Raw genomic sequence first — 19996 nt, 5'->3', positions numbered from 1 at the left:
ACCAGGGTTCCAGATGGCGTTTGGTGTTTTCCTCTGGCGTCTGGATGTGCACAGAGTGCAGTCTCTTCTGGTTTCCCAGGCGTGTCTGCCTCTCTGAAGGTTTAGCTCTCCCTCCCACGGGATTTGGGTGCAGAGAACTGTTTATCCGGTCTGTTTCCTTCAGGTTCCGGCGGTGTCTCAGGCGCAGAGGTCCTGCTGCTCCTGGGCCCTCCCCTACGGGAACCCAGAGGCCTTATACAGTTGCCTCTTGGGCCAGGGATGTGGGCAGGGGTGGGCAGTGTTGGTGGTCTCCTCCGCTCTGCAGCCTCAGGAGTGCCCACCTGACCAGGTGGTGAGGTCTCTCTCCCACGGGGTTTGGGAGCAGAGAGCTGCTGCGGGCCGGGATCCTCGGGTGTGGGACTTCCAATCTTCAACATTTTTAGTTTGGTTCAGAGATTGAGACTTGGAGAAAATTTCTTTTTTCTCCCCCTCCATGTTGACCCATTTCCAGTTGTCCCATTGCTATTTGTCAAATGACCCGCAGTTTCCCCAGGTGGTAGGAAATTTCCCCTTTCATGTTCTTAGTTTACAAATGAACCCCAGTCTACCTTTGGGGTTTGCATTTATCCTGTTGACCTGCCTGCTCTTGCTCTGGTTTTAGTCAGGGCTGTTTTTACTGTTTTAACTTACACTGTTTTCATATTTGAGTTACTGAGTCTCGTCACTCTTACCGTATCTTTCCCCAGATAATTTTTGACTGCTTAGCGTTCTGTCTCTAGAGAAGATTCAGCCTGTATAGTCACAGAAATGACTCCATGTTTCTTGGTGGAACATAAGAAGTTTATAAATTGAGTATGTGGGAGGGGTACTCAGTTTTGAAAATCAATGTTTTTGCTCGTTGATTTCAGCCATTCTCGAAGAAGGTCTTGTGCGTATATTGGTAAACCTGAAGCAGTACAGAGGGCCAATGGGAAAATGTGAGCCGACCACTCTGTTCTGAGCCTATCTGAGCTCTAGAGGTGTGGGTCTCTGGTGGGTGTTCATCAAGACATGCAGAGCACAACTGGGTGTGCATATGCACACCTGTAATCCTAGTATTGGGGAGGATGAGAAAGGAGGATTACCAGGAGTTCAAGGTCATCCTAGCTATATATTGAGTTCCATTCTGGGCTACAGAGTGAGATCCTCCCCTCCCCTGAATAAAGACATTCTATACATACAAAGTTGTCTGTGTACAGTCAGTTCACTCTGACTCAGATGCCTTTCTCCCCAGATGGCTGCAAGTTACACACACTGTTTTACTTTCCCCCATCTTGAAATACGTACTGGGAAGCATTCCATGCCAGCACAAACATATCTACCTTATCTCCTTTAATAGCGTCTTGGTCTTTCACTAAATGATACAGCTAGAACCTAAAATGTCCTCTACTGATATAAAAAATGTCTTTTTAAAAAAGATTTATTTACTTTATGTATGTGAGTACACTGTAGCTGTCAGACACACCAGAAGAGGGCATCGGATCCCATGAGCCACTGTGTCATTGCTGGGAATTGAACTCAGGACCTCTGGAAGAGCAGTCAGTGCTCTTAACTGCTGAGCCATCTCTCCAGCCTAGTTTTCAAGCAATGTGGTCAGTGTTCTTCCCCATATACCTCTGTGTGAGAACAATCCTGAAAATAGTCTTTAGGTACAGAATTACCATCTAGAGCGGTGGTCCTCAACCTTTCCTAATGCTGTGACCCTTTAATGTACTTCCTCATGTTATGGTGACTCTAACAATAAAATATTTTTGTTGCTACTTTATAACTATAATTTTGCTGCTATTATGAACCATAATGTAGATATTTTTGGAGAGGTCTGCCAAAGGGACCATGACCTGCAGGTTGAGAACCCTTGATCTAGAGGTTATAAGGATGTACTCACAGTAGACAGGCATGGTCATGTGTGCCTGTATTTTTAGGACTTAGGAGGCTGAGGCAGGAGGCTCCCAAGTTCAAGGCTAGCCTGGGCCATGCAGTGAGACTGCCTCAGTAGCTAAACAATTCAAACAAAGAGGCACACTGGCAGCGTGAATATCCTTAATGCTATCTGTGTACTTACAAATGGCTATGCTAAAAACCGGTGTCCTGTTTTTATTGCTAAAACAAAGAGATAACGTTACAATTTTACCAAATATTGCTATATTGCCCTACACATCTTAAGGCAATTTGTCCATTATCTCCCACTTGAATTTGCCTTCCATTTGGACTAGTTCGTTTCAGTTACTGTAAAAATAGATTTTTCTGTGAGTTAAATACTGTGTAAATTTTGACCAAATAAATGCTTACTTTTTCTCCCACAGAAATCCTCAGAATTCCCAGGCATTGGTGATGCTGCTGAGTAAAAGCCTGGGGTGTGAGAGCTGCCACTCGGAGGATGGCTCTGCGCTCTGCCCTTCCAGCCTGGGCTACTGGGATCTCTATTTAGCTTAAGCCTCAGCTGAAGGTAAACAGGGAGAACTTGGGTGTGAGTGGACTAAGTGTCAATTGTGTTTAAGTTTCCTAGTCTACTGTGTTTTACAGCAATAAAGGGCAAATGAAAACAAAGTGCCCTCCCTAGGTCTTGACTAAATGTTTCCTGAGGAGGCAGCAAAGGGAAAAATCCCATCATGCAGTTCTACAAAGCCCACTGCTGAACATGCTTTTCGGGTGCCTCCTCTTTTAGAAAACAGGTTCACTCAAAGTCATCTTCGGTTCCCCTTTCTCTCCTTGACTTGCAATCCGTCTGTTAGCCCTGCTGCTTCTCACCCCTGAGACCCGCAACACCACCCTGCCTCCCCGCCCGGCCTCTTCTGCCCGATTTCCCTTTTCTAGCTTCCTTTCTTCCTTCCTTCCTTCCTTCCTTCCTTCCTTCCTTCCTTCCTTCCTTCTTTCCTCCCTTCCTTCCTTTTTTAAATAGTTTAATGTATTTTAATAGCAAACTTACAGGAACAGCACAGAAGACAGCCAACATTAAAAACATGTACTTGTACGTAGGACAACTCTGTTAGAAAAGTACAGTGAATGGATGGAACCCACTGTGCGATAAAATGCTGTAAACACCATTTAGTTGCCGTCAATAAGAAATTTACTTATTTTAAAAAAATCCAAATGCTGGCATTGTCCAGAAATTTTTAACAGATTTATTTAAAATTGTCTTGTTGAAATGTATTCACTGAAACATTTTGCTTACATGAATGCTTTACATCTTGCTTTTATATTAAAAATTCACACACAAATGAACGTGGAGAAACTGCCAACACCCGATTCTGTCCCCTATGTTTCCACTAGCAATCATATACTTAGGTACCTTTGGCCCCATGGGAAAAATATCTGACATTCAGAACTGATAATAGGAAGATGAGGAAAGAAAATTTTTTTTGAGAATGAAATGTTTCCCCTCATAGTGGACTCTTAAGCACGCTCTCTGCGTATGCGGCGTGCTAGTTGGATATCTTTTGGCATAATTGTTATACATTTGGCATGGATAGCACACAGGTTGGCATCTTAAAAAGGCCAACCAGATAGGCCTCTGCCTCCTGCAAAGCACCAATAGCTGCCTCTGGAAGCGCAGGTCTGTTTTGAGGTCCTGAGCAATTTCTGGCACCAGACGCTGAAAGGGGGGAGCTTGCGAATCAGAAGCTCAGTAGACTTCTGATGGCATCGGATTTCAGGGAGTGCCACAGTACCAGGCCTGTAACGGTGAGGTTTCTTCACCCCTCCAGTAGAGGGCGCACTCTTGAGAGTGGCTTTTGTAGCCAGTTGTTTCCTGGGTGCTTTACCAATGCTGGATATGTGGGCAGTCTGCTTTGAACGAACCATGGTATGGGCATCTCCTTACTTAACCCCTTCTCTTTCGGCTGGAGCTCAGCAAGCAAGAGGCAGCACTGGCATTAGAGAGTGGCAGCGGCGCGGCAAAGGCTGCAGACACCCTTTTCTAGCTTTCATACGCCAACATTTTTTCTTTTCTGCACACCATTTACTTCTTTCATTTGTGTTCCCACTCAATAAAACCACATCATCCCCTCTGAAGGGAAAGAGAGATTACATATCTTCCTGATTAATTTTTATGTCCCAGTCATAAGAAAAGTAACACTTAGACACCAGGCCAAGTATCACTCACGAGCTATTTCAGGACCAACACTGTGCCCTGTATTGCCAATATCACCATCTGAGAATAGAGATACAGGCCCACTGGGGTTGGTGATCTACTCCAGACTTCAGTCACATGAATGTTCCCACTGGCCCTACTTGTCTCCCAGGTCTTTAAAAATGTGTGCAGCTAGTGTCAAGGGCTCAGGAGTAGCCCCAGCTGTGTTTCTGCCTGATGCCCTATCTTGATCTCTGCTTGTCTAAATCCATGTGCTTCAGACTACTAATGGTCCCACCTCAACCATGAAACCAACCTCTGGTCAGCCCAGCATCAGGTCACCAGGCTGGTAGGCCCAGCATCATGGGCTTTTCTGATGGTGTCGTACCTTCAGTATCCCTCCCAGCTACAATCTTGACAGACCACCTGAGTTCCTGCCCTTGGCTAGGGCTTTGTGATTCCGTCTAACCCTTGCTTGTCCATTGCTACCCGGAAAGGCGTTTTCTTCCAATTCCATCCTCACTGTGACCTGCCTGCCTGTATGCCGCCATGGGCTAGGAAGCTGACTGGACTGATGGCAGATGCTGCGGCAGGGCCTCAGTGGCAGAGACCTACCTGTCTCTGCTCTCATCACCAGTGCTGCGCAGAGATGAGGAGGAGAAAGTGTAACAGAGAACAGGAGCCAGGGTGAGGATCTGATGGGGCTGTGGACTAGGATACAGGCTCAGGATCGGAGGCCGAGGTCTGAGTCCATCTCATGCTGGTGGGAAGTAGGCATGGAAGGACACTTGAGAAGGACTTCCCCATTTGTGAGCAAGGGATGGAAAAACCCTCTGCCAGGCATCTGTGGACCTGGCAAGGAGGCTGCTCTGGGACTTGTATGACATCAACCCTTGGGCTCGCACATGCTCGGGGCAGAAGAAGCCCGCTGTGCAGTGGGCAATCCAGAGCTAAGGGATGACATAAGATTCAGAGGGGACCAGGGGAAGGGAAACAAGGTGTGAAGATGTCTGCCTATGATTTTTTTTAACTCTCCAAATAAATAAAAAGAGAATCCTGTGGAAGATGGACAAAGTACCCTAAAGCAGAAGGGAAACTAGTGCGAGAGCCAAAGCAGTTTAGTAGAAAGGGAGAGATGTCCCTGTGGCCCCGTGGTCACACAACAATCTAAGTGAGACACTGTCCATGTTTAGTGTTTCTGAAACGCTAAAGCACTCTGGATAGAAACAGAACAGACTGGTGCATATGGAAGGAAGCAGGGTACTCAGGCAGCAAGGAGGCTTCACCCAGTTGGGCAAGTCTATGGGAGACAGAGAAAGAACCAGGCAGTGGTGGGTCAGCTCAGGTTAGGGGACAGTACCAGATACTATAGGGCTCCAGGAGGAGCAACAGAGCTACACTCCCTAGAGAAGACACTGTGGAACTGAGACCAGGAGCTGTGAGTTGAAAGCAGGAGGAGGAAGAGACAGCATGCTACCAAGGTCTGGGTGACTCAGAACAGCAGCATCAAAACCACTGCAGTCCAGGGTGGGTTTGTACCTTTTCAGTTGAGGGCATAAAGTTTCCTGAGAGAAATAAAAGTATTTGTAGGGAGATGTGTGTGTGTGTGTGTGTGTGTGTGTGTGTGTGTGTGATTATTTACTAATTACTTATAAGCTCCTTCCCTCCCACCTACCCATTTTCTGGGGATTGAAGGCACAGTCTTGCATGTGCTAGGTAAGCTCTCGCCTACTGAACCCAACCCCAGCTCTATGTCTTTCTTTTCTTGTCATGTTAGAATGTAGGCTCCTCCCCATCTCCTCTGATTCCTTCTTTCTTCCTCCCTCCCCTCCCCCTCTTCTCCCTTCCCTTTCCCTCAGGGAGCTAGAAGATGAACCCAGCCGAGAAGGGGCTCTTTAAAGGAAGCTGTTATGATCCCCCCCCCTCTCTCTGTCATGACTTGACTTATATTTTATAAGCTGACCCTGGGCAGCAGGGATAACTAGAAGAGGATTTGAAGACGGGACCACCAGGAGACTAGTGCTGAAATGCACACAAAAGATGGATGCTTAGGTGGGAGGAGTGTGGTGCTGGTGGACTGAGTGGGAAGAACCTTAAAGAGGAGGCAGAAGCTGGGGCATGGTGAGTGTCCAGGAAGGCAGTTAGCTCTCTAGCATGGATAACTGTGTGAATGGGCCTCGTGTTTACCCTAGTATCCAGCAGAGAACTAGACACCCAGTAATAATTTGTGACTGCTGACTTATAAGTGGCTGTAGCGGGGTAAAGTGTAATTAGGAAATGAGCTTGCATCAGCTCTCAAAATTCCCGTCTCCCATGGTCATTTCCTTCAGCCTCCTCCTGCCTGAGGTTATCTATCTGTGGCCTGCCAGGTTGGCTAGTCATAGCCTTATAAACATTTTTATACTTTTTATTAGCATGCATAAATTGCATGTATTCGTAGCACTCAAATGCTATATTTGAATGCATACATACAGTGTGCTAATCAAAGCTACCCTTCATTTAACTCCCCTCCCCCTCCCAACTGCTGCTCTTCACTAATCTACATTTTTCTACTTCCTCAAGTGTCTGCACATGCGAGGACATGTTGTATCTGGCTTATTTTACTTAATATTTAACACCCAAACTCCTCTCACCCTGCCCTCAAATCAACTCAAAACAGATCAGAGACCTAAAAACAGGACCCCAAACTGGGAAATGACTCAGAGAACACAGGGAGAAACACTTGAAGACATCGGTGTAGTCAAGAGGGTAGCCAAGTGGGATTACATCGAATGAACAAAATCTCACAGCAAGGGAACCAGCAAGGGAGCAGAGAGGCATCTACAGAATGGGAGAACCAGTTACCAGCTGTTCATCTGACAAAGATTAATAAAACTAACTATTTAGGAAACTCGAAGACTGTGAAAAACAAATCCCTCAAGTCATCTAAATTAAGGAGCAGCAAATGGGGCTGGAATGACGGCTCAGGCTCAGTCGGTAAAGTGCTGGCTTCGGGGACGTGTGGACTTGAGCTTGATCCCCAGCACCCACACAAGGAAGCTGGTCCTGGTAAGCACACTTCTGATTCCGGGACTGGGGAGACAGAGCCAGAAGGAAACTTGGAGCCTTTCCTCCAAAATTGGTGTGTCCTAGGTTTCCATGGGACTCTGCTTCAAAAACCAAGGTGATGACTCTGGAGGAATGAGCCCAAGATTTGACTTCTGGTCTCTACCTGTATGTACACACATGCATGTACTCCCGTGCATATTTATACACACACACACACACACACACACACACACACACACACACACACACACACACACACACCTACAAATCAACTGGAAAACTTCTCAAGAAATACACATGGCTAACAAAATCAACTCAAGTTATTTCCAAATCCCAGGCTCCCCCTGGCCACCAGTATACATGGGCCTCTCTTCTCCTAAAGAAGAGGCACACATTCTGCGTCCCCTCCCTCATGGTCTCTGGCCAGTAGCATCATTACTGCCAATGCCTCTGCAGTAATTTGTCATCAATTTCCTTGGGACTTTACAGTTATAGTAACAATAAGGTTTATACCCAACAGAATTATTATAATTCCTCACTACTAATGTAATTAGTATTTTTGTTCATTTGTGTTCAAAATCCATTAGCATAAAATGTATATCCAATAATACCCATTGTGGTTTTTAATGCTTGCGAAAATGGCTGTGAGGTATAATTCCATATTAAAGGACACACAAAATGCCTTCTGTGGGAAAAGAGATTCTATTTGCATCATGGCTAGAATGGGGCTTTTTGATGGAGGGTATAAAGGAGGAAGGGCTGGGGACAGAGAATTTGTTGAAGTTTTCAAACAAGCCCTCTGGTTATGCAGAGGACACATTTCTATTCTAGGAGAAACCATCGTCTTGGTTCTTTTTATGTTGCTTCCTCCCTGACTTATAGAAAAATATAAGTTGTGTGCTTGTGGGAAGGATATTTAAGGCCATAAATCTTTTGGAACTTGAAGGGACCTTGAAATTATCGAACTAAGCTGGATTTTCAAGGCGCTGGGAGGCGGATGGTGCTGCCTGCCAAGGGAGGCTCTGTTAGGAACTGGCATGAAGTAGGGTGGGGTGCGGGGTTGGGCAGGTGCATAGGTGGGAAGTAGCTTATCCAATGTCATGGGGCCCATGCTGTGAAATTCGCAGCACTGCCATCTTGAAATTCTCATCAGATCTGGAATGGGGGTGGTGGTGGGGTATGTCTGCTTGGAGCCCTACAATTATACACTAGATTTTATGTATGGGCTTTGGAGCCAGATAAATTTGGGTTTAAAGTTCTAAGGTTTTCTTTGACTATGCCTTCTCCTCACTGTAGAACTTGGATATTAACACGGGCCTCTCAGAATTGGATGTAAGGAGGGCTAATGAGAGAAATCCAATACCCAGCAGGCTGAGAGGTGGTGTTAGATAGACACCCACTCTTTCCAGTGTGCAGTCCCCATAATTAAGCTTATTAGCAGGAAGTCGTGCCAGCTAGGTTGGACAGACTCCCTGCAGCAGGCTGGTTAAGGTCACACCGTGCACACACTTTCTGAAGTGCTGTATTCTGAAGTCCTGCCCGTGATTTTCAACCTTTTAACTGTCATGACATGTGAGACGTTATGTTCACCAATAAAAGATAATTCCACTTTAAATTTCTAAAAGTGTGTGTGTGTGTGTGTGTGTGTGTGTGTGTGTGTGTGTGTGTATTCCACAGCACACATATGGAGATAAGAGAACAACTTTATGGAGTTGTGTCTTAGAGTTTCTATTGCTGTGACGAGACACTATGACCATGGTAACTCTTATAAAGGGCATCATTATTTAATTGGGGTTGGTTTACACTTTGGAGATTTAGTCCATCATTGCCATGTAGGAGAGCAGGCAGGCAGACATGGTGTTGGAGAAGGAGCTGAGAATTCTACATCTGGATTCACAGGCAGCAGGAAGAGATAGTGGCATTTCCTCCAACGAAGCCACACCCACTCCAGCAAGGCCACATCTCCCAATAGTGCCTCTCCCTGTGAGCCTATGGGGCCATTTTCTTTTTAACCACCACAAGTTGCTTCTCTCCTTTTACCTTTCCATGGGTTCCAGAGATCAAACTCAGGCCTTCAGGCTTGTGTGGCAAGTGCCTTTACCTGCTGAGCCATCTGTCTGGCTCAGAGTCTTAACTTTGTGGGATTCCTACATATATTTCTCCTTTCCAGAAACTTCTAAAGAAAGTCAGTAAGCAAGACTGGCACTGTTAGGAGGGCATCCTTGATTTTGAATTTACTTTGCCAGTTTCTTTGTAACAAGTGGTTCCCAGCATCCCATTCCTCAGAGCTGGACAATCACAATTTCATGCTTAAGAGCTAAAAAGCAGACTTTTGGGTTTCCAGACAAAGGGTCCCCACTGGCAAGCCAGACACACTAGTGCCAATATGGAGGGAGCAGTCATGACTTGGCTATAGCCTGAAGAGTTAGGTTGCTTGTGAGGCATGGCAGAGTAGGAGAAACTGGGCAATTAGAAGGCCAAGGCTGTGGGCTGGAGATGTAGCTCAGTTAACAGCATACTTCCCTAACTTACATGAAAGTCTTGGTTTGATTCTGACCACTTGGCACAGTGCTGCATGCCTGCCGTCCTAGGACTCAGAGGCAGAGGCAGGAAGATTAAGGAATTCTAGGTCATCCTCAGTTACAAAGAAGGGTGATTTGACCATTAATTAATGCCATGCAATGTTAAAACATTTAGACTTCAGGGGCTGGGGATTTAGCTCAGTGGTAGAGCGCTTACCTAGGAAGCGCAAGGCCCTGGGTTCGGTCCCCAGCTCCGAAAAAAAGAACCAAAAAACAAAAAACAAAACAAAACAAAAAAAACCCATTTAGACTTCAAATCAAATGGAGAAGAAACACAAGCTTGTTCTGAAGCCTTTCCCTCACTGTGGTCTAAGGGGACCGTGAAGGAGTTGTGTGACTTCCATTGCATGCAGTCTAGGACTGTGGGCAGCCTGGAGTCCAATGGTAAGCTTCAGAGAAGCACAAGGTCTGGCCGTGCTCACCCCCTCAGTCTGTTGAGGCCTCTGAGCACACACCCATGAGGCAACAGGAGCACCACACAGGTGGGACCTCCTCCGTCACTTTGGGAGATGAAGGGCAAGAGGAAGAAGGACGGTGGTGGCCTTTCAGTGTCCTGCACTGTGAAATAGCCACACCCCCAAACACAGCTTGTCCTTTTTCTTGCTCCAGAGCAGCTGGGGTCAGCAAGACATGGCTGCTTAAGTAGTTCTCTTGTGCCAGAGCGGCTTCTGTGGGATTGACAGCTAAAGCCAGGCCATTGTATCTCCACAGCAAACCACAAAATGGCTTTTCTTCCAAGACCCCTCTTCTCAGCCTCTATTTGTTACTAACTAGCTCAGGCTTTTGATGAGTGATGGTCCATTGTCAGGTAAACACACTGACAAGAAGAGCAAGTCTTTTCTCCTGCCCTCCTGGGTAGATGCTGGGGGCTAGATAATGGGGCAGCTCCTGAGCCCCTGGTATCTCATTAGTACATGACGATCATGACTAATGGTCAGTGAATTCATCAGACACATCAAGACACTGTTGCAAGACGATACATGCCAACACATAAAATGTCTGTTTTCAGAAGTGACAATTTGCTTAGACAGCTTGAAGATTGCCCTCTACCCTCAAGAACCATAGTATGAAACCCCAAATCACAGTCTCTCTCTCCGGAGACCAGAGGTCTGCCTTTCCAACAACAAGCCTACAGCAGGGTTTAGCATACAGAAGCTAGATGATGTATGAGTTTAGGGAGAGAAACTGAGACTAATTCACATAGACCTCACCCTAACCCCAAGCACACTCTACAGCACATTTCAAGCTCCTGAAAATGAAACTCAGGGATGCTCTGACCTCATTTCTTGCTGTTGGTTGATCAGGAGTCTGTTCTTACCTGTTGTCGAATTTCTTCCTCCATTTTTACTGGTGAGCCAAGTTCAGCAACTTGCTTGACCCCTTCACTGGCATACCCTCCGTACTCCCACAGCACGTAGTTCTTGGAGTGGGATCCGCCAATGATGGCAGACCAGTGATTAGCCCGACCTGGAAATCAATCAGGATATAGATATCAGTGTGGCCAGGGTGGAAATTTGAACCTCTTCAGTAATGGGGAGGAAAGGAAACTATTCAAAGGTTCAGCCAGTACTGAGTAGGCATTGCCTGGTCTTAATTCCAATACTACTCAGGGATTAGAGAGAATAAGTCTGGGAATCATGCAGAAGTGAACAGTGGGTGCCTCAAGAAGACAGCCCAAGACACCCTCTGCCTAAGGAGTTCTCTGAGAGGCGGACAGTTGAGAGAATTTGAAATGCCAGTGAGATTTGTAAGGCTAAATAGGAAGGAAAGGTTGTTTCTGGCAGGCTCAGGAACATGGATTAATGCTGTGCTTGGAAAGCCATCAGCAATTCAGCATTGCAGTGTCACTATCAATAGATGCCATGGAGGTAGAAGGAGCCTGCTTACAGATGGCATTGCTCTAAGTGCTTCAGGAGTTTGGATGGCATCAGAAAAGACCTGGAAGCCACTGAAGGGGGGAGCAACATGATTGCATTTGACTTTTAGATAAATCATCCAGGCAGCAGGGTGAAGGATGTGGTAGAAGGAGCAGAATGGCATGGATATCTTGAGGCGTGAGCAGGGAGCAGAAGCTGAAGTGTGTGTAGGAACCAGCTTTCGTGCTCAGGCTCAACATGGCTTTCCTCAACTGACTTTTATGTACATATGAGTCCCGTGTGAGGGGCGAGCAGGCTAGTCACATTCAGAGAACAGGTCAGACCATCTGGGAGTGTGGAGGTGGCCAGCCCGTGGTGGCTTGGTGATGACCACCAGGGATGGTGGAAAATAGTGGGGTGCAGGAGGGCCATCATGGATAATGTGAAGGAACTGCAGTATTTGAACAGGTCCAAGCTAGAACATAGCTTGGGGTTCATCAAAGTTCCTAAGGAACTGGGGAACAAGGAACTGAAACTCAAGGCCAGTACCACAGTGGGCTTCTTTTTAGGTACAAATACTTCAGATATATCTACATTTACTATTGACCAAGTCACATATACTTCATAGACTAAGTCACATACAGTTCATTGGACTGGTTCATTTCTCAGCCATTCTTTGGCTGGCTTTACGTAGTCTCAAATTAAAGAACATTTACAGGCACAGTGAAGGGGAATAAATTAGGTAAACCCAAGTGATGCTTTTAGTTAACTGCTGTATGTCTTAGGGTGGACAGAACTCTTCACTCCATCCCACCATGTTCAAAAAGGATTCTGAGCTGGGCCTGGTCCTGTTTCTACAGTAGCCACTGTACCCCCAAAGGCTTTCTACTCCAGGAGCACATCGAGGACATAAAGCCAGGTGGCGCCCTCCCAGTCTGCTGATAGCAGCCACACCCCAACCCAGGCAAATGAAATCACCATGTGGGTCAACCCAAGTGCTCACTGTTTCCTACACATCAGGGAACGACAGCCATGATGATTGTCTCAAGAAAAGACAGGCAGAGATGTGGCCGGCCACTTCTCTAATTCATTTCCTGAGCAGTGAGAAAGGCTTTCCTGTCATTTAAGCTAAGAGTATCCTTGTGAAGGCACGGCTTCGTGACCTTTAGCTTGCAATATAAATACAGAGAGACCAACTTCAGCATCTATTGCTCCCCATTGTGCTGCTCTACTGAAACGCCTCTTATGCTCAGGCCTGTCCTAGCTGAAATTCTGTATATAAGGAGCATTGTTATTCCCTCTGTACTGTCTTGCTTGGCTTAGATATCTCTTTTCCTCCTTCATGATTTTCCTAAGTAATCTCCATTGTCAGCTTGATATAATCTAGAGTCATCTGAGAGGAGAAGTACCAACTAAGGGGTTTCCCAGGTCAGATTATGAGCATGTCTTTGTGTGTGTGTGTGTCTTGATTATTAATGATGCAAGATGATCCAGCACACTGTGGGTGGCACCATTCCCTAGGTGGGCCATTCTGGGTAGTCTAAAACATCTAGCTAAATGAATGAGTGAGCTAGCATTCCTTCATATAGTTTCTGTTACAGGTTCTGCTTTCTTTACTGCCCTGCCTTCCCCAATGATGTGACATGGAAGTGTAATCTAATGATGTTTGTCACAGAAATAGAAAGGAAACTATGACAGTGATCATTCAGAAGCTTTGGCTGACTGAAGCTTCTGCCTCCCGTGTCTCCAGTAATACAGACCATATTTACTATTGTTGTAGTCCTAGTAGGCTGTAGACTCCATGAGGGAATCTGTCCTCCTCCCTGTTTCTTATGTCAGCTCTCACCTCATGTTTCCAGAAGCATTTTGCACAATCAATCAAATGAGAAGGTGGCAGTGTATATTCCCCAAACATTGGGAACATACAGGCGCAATTTAATTCAGTGCAATTAAATTCGAGTTCAGTTCAGCTCTGCTCCTGACTCCTACCAGGCTAAGGTCTCAGATGTGCTCTGTGCTGCTGTTGGAAAACCAAGAGTCAGAATGAGGAAGAAAGGCACTGGGTTTTCCAGCCAAGGATAAGGATTCCACACAGTACTTGCACATCCTAGCTATGTAAACTCCCAGATTCACTTTCTTATTTACCCACATTTCACCCTCTTTCATACTGACCTATTAGGAAAGTTAAGTGAAATCAGAGAGAGAGAGAGAGAGAGAGAGAGAGAGAGAGAGAGAGAGAGAGAGAGAGACTATGTGGATATTACCTCGGCCCAGAACAGACACTCAGTAAGTATGCCTTCCCGATTCCATGGCTGTGGAGTGGTTTCAAAACGGAAAGATGTGAAGCCTGCCCTTACCTTACCATGGGAAATAAACATATATATTATGGGATGTGACAGAAAGAGAATGGAAATGAGCACAGTCACAGGGGATCAGAAGATGGACCCAGATGGGTCTTTCTGCTTTATCCATTCAACTTCCATTAGCTAAGTACCAAACACAGTGGCAGGCCATACGGACTGATGGGAATAGAACATGGCGTCTGCCCTGAGGGACTCACAGTCTGGGGGTGGGGAAACAGATGGAGGAGCAGATTAGCTATGATCCAGCTCATCAGAGTTATCGCATAATAACACGGGAGATGAAAAAACCAGCTCCCAATTCCCGAAACCCAGTGAATCGGGTTGTGGAGCTGGTGTGCAGAGAGGCAGGCACTCCCAGAGGCAGTCTGCCTTTGTGTCTCTTACTCTCTTGAATAAAGTTTCACTCTATGCATTCACCCTGCTAAGCACTGCAAGTGTTAGCTTCCTAGAGTGACTTTGCAGTGGTGCACAGCCTTCAAGTTTCAACCCAGTCCCATCAGTTCAGTAAGTCTGTGCAAGGCTAGGGGAAGGGCAAGACCACACCCTTCCTACGGTAGGGGGTATGCAAAGCAAGCACCGATGGAAAGACGGTTGGCAACTTAAAATGTGCATCTGTGGCAGGTAAGCAGCAGCCGTGCAGGTGCAAATTGGTACAGGGAAAGACACATGGCGACTGAAGCTGGAGAGTTGTGTTCATGAACCAGTCATCCAACCTCTGAGAGCCTCAGTTCCCCTCGTATTTAGTTATTCGTTGTTTGCTTCACGTGGCTCTGGGAACGAAACCCAACACTTCACATGTTCTCATTCACTGAGCTATATCCTAGGCTGTCTTCCCTTTTAAAACAGGAGTAACAGTTACAAATCCAAACTCCCAGAGCTGTGCGAATTAATCCGGCTGGTTTTGAAGGAACTACGAAAGCTATAAACTGTTCTTAACATCCTTTCAGATAGAGAAATGGGAATGCTTTCAGTATCACCAGGGGGAAGGGAGGAAAGAGGGGGATGGGAAGGAGGAGAAGAAGGCAGAGGGGAAGAAGGAGGGGAGGAAGAGGAGGGAAAAGGAGGGGGTGGGAAGAAAGAGAAGAAGGGGGAGGAGAAGAAAGAGGAGGAGGAAGAGAAGGAGGAGATGGGAAGAAGGAGGTGAAGGAGGAGGATGGGAAGGAGGAGGAGGAGGGAGGAGAGGGGGAGGAAGAGGAGGAGAGCACATGTGCCCAATGGGAATGCATGAGAACCTCTCTAGAGAGATGGCTCAGTGGTTAAAAGCTAGCTGCTCTTACACAGAACCCATGTTCAGCTCCCAGCCCCCAAATGATATCACACAACTTCCTGTAACTCCACTTCCAGGGACTCTGACACCCTCTTCCAGTCTCCATGTGCGGCAATGCTTGTACATGGTGCACATAAATATATGTGGGCAAGACACTTATACATATAAAACATATAAGAGATGCTTTCCTCACTGTAACATTATCTCTCCATGTTCTGAATGAGGAACCTAAACCCCACAGAGTTTAGGGAGCCCACCTGAGTTCACAGACCAGGGAGAGAAAAGCTAGGCTTCAACCCCAGGTCTACTTGACTCAAGAACACTGGCTCCCCATCTACACCCCACTGTGGAGACAGAAAATGCAAGAGAGCCTTGAATGGACTGGAGAATTAGAATACCAGGAGATTAGACAGACAGAAAGTCAGGACTAGCTATAGAGAGCTCTGAGTGTCTATGTGGTCAGTAGCACTAGGAAGGTGGGTGATATGGTAGGACACCTGTTGGTCCATGTGTTTGAGCACCTGGCCCTCAGCTGGTGGCACTGTTTGGGAGATTGTGGACCCTTAAAAGGCAGTATCTGGAGAGCAGAGGTGATTGCTGGGGTTGGACATTTAAGGGTATATCCTGGACTCACTTTTGGCCCAACTGGAAGGCCAGAAAGCTGCTGTGAACTGATGTGCAGCAGTCGTCACATGAAAGTATGGAAGTATTCCCTCTAAAACCACGAGCCAAAATACGTCCTCTTTCCCGTAGGATAGAGGTTCCATAGGTTGCTTCTGCCGCGTAGTTGTTACAGTGACAAGAAAATTAACTAACAAGATTCTGTCAGAATTCTTTTACATGAGGAAATCTGGACTTAGAGAGTTTCTTGCAAGATTACCCATGACTCTGGGATTCTTGGCCAGGTCAGCCTGGTGCAGGGGCCAGCTCTTCTTTATATCTTATATCTTATGTTGTGGGGCACACCCAACGTCAGGAGGGGACAGGGTCTAAAGGTGAGGAGACAAAATGGGAGGCGTTCAACATTCCTTGCTTGAATTTACAGAGTCTGCTTTAGGGCAGTAGTAGAGGAAGAGGAGAGAAGTGGCTAGAAGACCAGGCAATATGACAGAAGACTGTGGACTAGAGACGTAGCTAAACGAGAAAGCACTCACCTGGTTAGTATAAAAGGGGCCCTAAGTTCAATCTCAGATAACACACACACACACACACACACACACACACACACACACACACACACACACATGTGCACGCACACATGCACGCACCCCTTAGGGAGGCAATTTTTGGTAAAGTCATCTAAACTCTTTTTCTTGGGATCTGATCGATGTATATTCTAGTCCTGGTTCTGGAATGTTCTAGTGAAACAAGTCAATCATTCTTAGCCCCAGTTTCTTCCTCTGTAGAGAAGATGATATGATCAAGTTCTCAGCGCTGTCTTTAGGCTGATGCCCATTAAATAAAATCACCAATAAATAAAAAGTAAATCTAAAGGAGACAGGAGAAATCCAGATCAGTTTGTGGAAGGCATGATGGCCAAGAGGAATGTGTTTAGGTGCCTGAGTGGCCGTTAGAACCAGTAGGCCGAGTAGACAGGGATGCTGGGTATGACTTTGGAATCATCTAGCTGGAACCCAGAAGCATGGGACCAGCAGAATAAGGTGGTCAAACAGATTCCACTTAACTGAAAGAAATAAACCCTAAGAAATAAGGGAGGGGAGAGAAAGAAGACCCAGGCATTAGAAGGTATAAGGGGTAAGATTAATGCTTGTAGATACCTTGAAAGAATAATCAGAACATCATCCTATTGTTCTGGTGAGACAGTTGGGCAGAGGAAAGCCAAAGACAATTACTAACCCATTCTCCTTACAGAAAAGTACATGGTTGTTTGGTCATCCCAACAGTTTTCAAGTGGCTATTTCCTTGAGATTAAAGAAAACTTGTAGGACTTAGGAAGTACATGAAACTTAGAAGCCTCAGGAAGCTTCTGAAACCTGTAAAGTTTAACAGACCCAATCCTCAACTTTATGTAAGCAGTAATAACTGCTATGGAGAGAAGAGACTCTGAGCTGCAGAACTGCATGCAAATCAAGAAGAGGGTGCCAGGGACCCAGCTTTTTTGAGGTGTCAACCATACCGAGGTCGGGTATTTGGTGATGCCACTGCCTTTGAGTTACCAACTCTGAGTTACCCATTTGAATGAGAAACATCCCTTATAGGACTGGGCATTTGCACACTTGGTCCCCAGTTGGTAACATTGTTTAGGGAGGATTTAGGTGGTGCAGCCTTGCTGGAGGAAAGGTATTACCAGGCATTAAACGCTTTAGCATTAAACTCCCGGGTCTACTCTACTTCACTGTTTCTACTTCATGCTTATAGTTGAAGATGTGAGCTCTCTAGTCTGTCTTGTCTCCCTCACTGTGAAGGACTCTTATTCCTCTGAATGCCCAAATAAATTCTATAAGTTGCCTTGGACATGGTGTTTTTATCACAGTAAGAGAAAAGTAACCCCTCACCCATATTCCTATAAATAACAAGAAGAGTTGCATAAAGCAGCCTTAGCGTGAATTTCCAATAGCTTGGGTGAAATTTCTATGGGACAAATGTGTGGTACGCTGGGAGGAAGAAATGCTTACACATATGAGCCAGTGATGCTGATAGCTATCCAAATCCATTTGTCTAAAACGCCACTTCAGGTGAGCCTTGAATATATGTATTCAATATGTATACTGACAGCCTCCTTGGCCCCTTTCTTGCTGTCATATCTGGTACTAAACTACCAGTGTTTACAAGATGCCTAAAAGGCCAGCATCCATCAGAAGCAGGTCTGCATCTTGTCTTGTGTTGGGGGAAGCATGTTCCACGACAGGTTGATTCTCCGAAGTGCTCTGCACACAGCCTGAATGATGATTAATTTAACGTGACAACTTGAATGGGCTACGGAGAGGCTAGACATTTGGTCAAACATCCTAGATGTGATTCTGAGGGTGTCTAAAGGAGACTATCATTTGAATTGGTAGATACCCTAAAACAGATTGTTCCCTCTGAAGGACTGGGCCCCACCTAGTCATCTGAGGACCCAATTAGAACACAAAGGTTGATTCTGCAGTAATACAGATTTCCTGCTGGCTACCTGAGTCCAAGCTGGGGCATCGTTTCTTTGGATTCAAGTAACACTGAGTCTTTCTGGCTCTTGAGTTTACTGGTGGCTTGAAGACTAGAATTACACATTCAGAAGCTTCAGAGGCTTTCAGAGCAGGATAGGAGTGGCACCACTGTCTGGCTCCAGTCTCCAGGTTACTAGCTGCATATCTGTAACTTCACAGTCCTCGTGTTCGAGTGAGCCAATTCCTTATAATAAGTCTCTTTATATGTATGCGCCCACAACCTCTTTCTCCTGTTTCTTTGGAGAATGTTGACTAATACAGCAGGTGTTCACTGACAGCCCAGATTTCCTGGCCAGCTGTTAAGGTCCCCTGCCAAGCCTAGTCCTGTACAAGCTACCCATTCACTTTCTTGATATCCATTCATTGTGCTTCATAGAAGAATGCACTAGACCTTGCTGACAGGACTGGTTTAACCCCTGTTACCTAACCTCAGCCTTGGTCCATGGTCCTCTGAGCAATCTTTGTTCTGGTTTTATTTTGTTTGCTGGGGCCTTGTGAAGTTTACTGTAGCAGGTGCACCTAGTAGCAGTCCTCTGATCTCTATGTCCTGTCTTCTCTCAGTAGGACTGAACTTGATCTTTTACTAGGTAACCTTGTCACTTACATCTCTTCAAGACCAATGTCAAGCTATCCACAGACCCCTGCATGCACCATGTGGCCAGCAGCTAACCGAAAACCGTTGAGGACCTGACAGTTTTATATACATATGATGTGTTGGACCTCACTCTCTGCTTGGCCTTGGTACTGTCCCCCTGGGCCTGGGCCCAGACTCTGCCTAATTTCCAATGCTTTGAATTTGGCTACAGAACTTGGCTTCTGTGATCTGTTCTAAGTGCTACCCAGGACACAGCTTGCATTTGCCTTTTGGCTCTTTCTCTCTTGGCTACTCCAGAGACCCACTCTGATCACTGCATTCTTCAGGACCCTGTCCCTGTGTAGCTGAACACTTGCATGAGGTCATGTACTGACTGGGCGGGGGCTTCCTCCACTTCCTGTCTTTCTAGTTTCTACACTCAGCTATCATTTTTTCCCTTTCTTAAGGGCACAAGAACACTCCCTTTCTTTCTAGAAAACTGTTCTTAGGAAATGGATTTTATCTGCGTTGTCTCTTCCCTCTCCTCTGAGGCCTTCAGCAAGATTTCACTGCACCCTGCTATGCCACCAGTGAACACTTTCTTGGTTCATATGATGCATAGAACTAGGGACCATCAAGCTAGAGCTGCCTGTCTTTGTTCCAATAACGTTTGATATTTTATTCATTATCTGAGCCTTGCATTCATGCCACAGTGGCAAAGTTGAGTAGTTGGCCTGCAAAGCCTAAAATATTCACCATCTGGCTCTTTATAGAAACCATTTGCCAAGCCCTGCACCAGGCCATGGTGACTCTGAGACGCGTCAGTTCCATGTCTTTGAGATGTTCAATTGGAGGAGGGGTGAAGGCTGGGAAGGACAGGTCCTAACCAGACTATGACAATGAACTGAGTGAGGTCACTTCAATTGAGACAGATAAAATGTAAAAGTCTAACAAGGCAGATGCTCAGCCCAGATGGTGCTAGAGGCTTCCTGGAAGAGGCAGATGAGGTAAAGTTTAGCGGATAGGAGTTATCAAGGCAGATATGGAGCTGG

At 46.0% G+C, this 19996-nt stretch overlaps 1 protein-coding gene across 1 annotated transcript in view; it reads right to left on the bottom strand.

The window, feature by feature from the left end:
* Spon1 (spondin 1) overlaps window positions 1-19996 on the bottom strand; it is a 299164-nt gene that overhangs the window by 118256 nt on the left and 160912 nt on the right. Inside the window, exon 6 of the mRNA NM_172067.2 lies at window positions 11036-11184. Coding sequence (NP_742064.2) covers window positions 11036-11184 — 149 coding nt within the window. The remainder of the gene's footprint in view (window positions 1-11035; window positions 11185-19996) is intronic.

The sequence above is a fragment of the Rattus norvegicus genome, chromosome 1 (genome assembly GCF_036323735.1).
Source record: "Rattus norvegicus strain BN/NHsdMcwi chromosome 1, GRCr8, whole genome shotgun sequence".
Lineage (NCBI taxonomy): Eukaryota > Metazoa > Chordata > Mammalia > Rodentia > Muridae > Rattus > Rattus norvegicus.
Note: the sequence above shows the minus strand (reverse complement) of the source record. Positions and strands in the feature narration are given on the sequence as shown.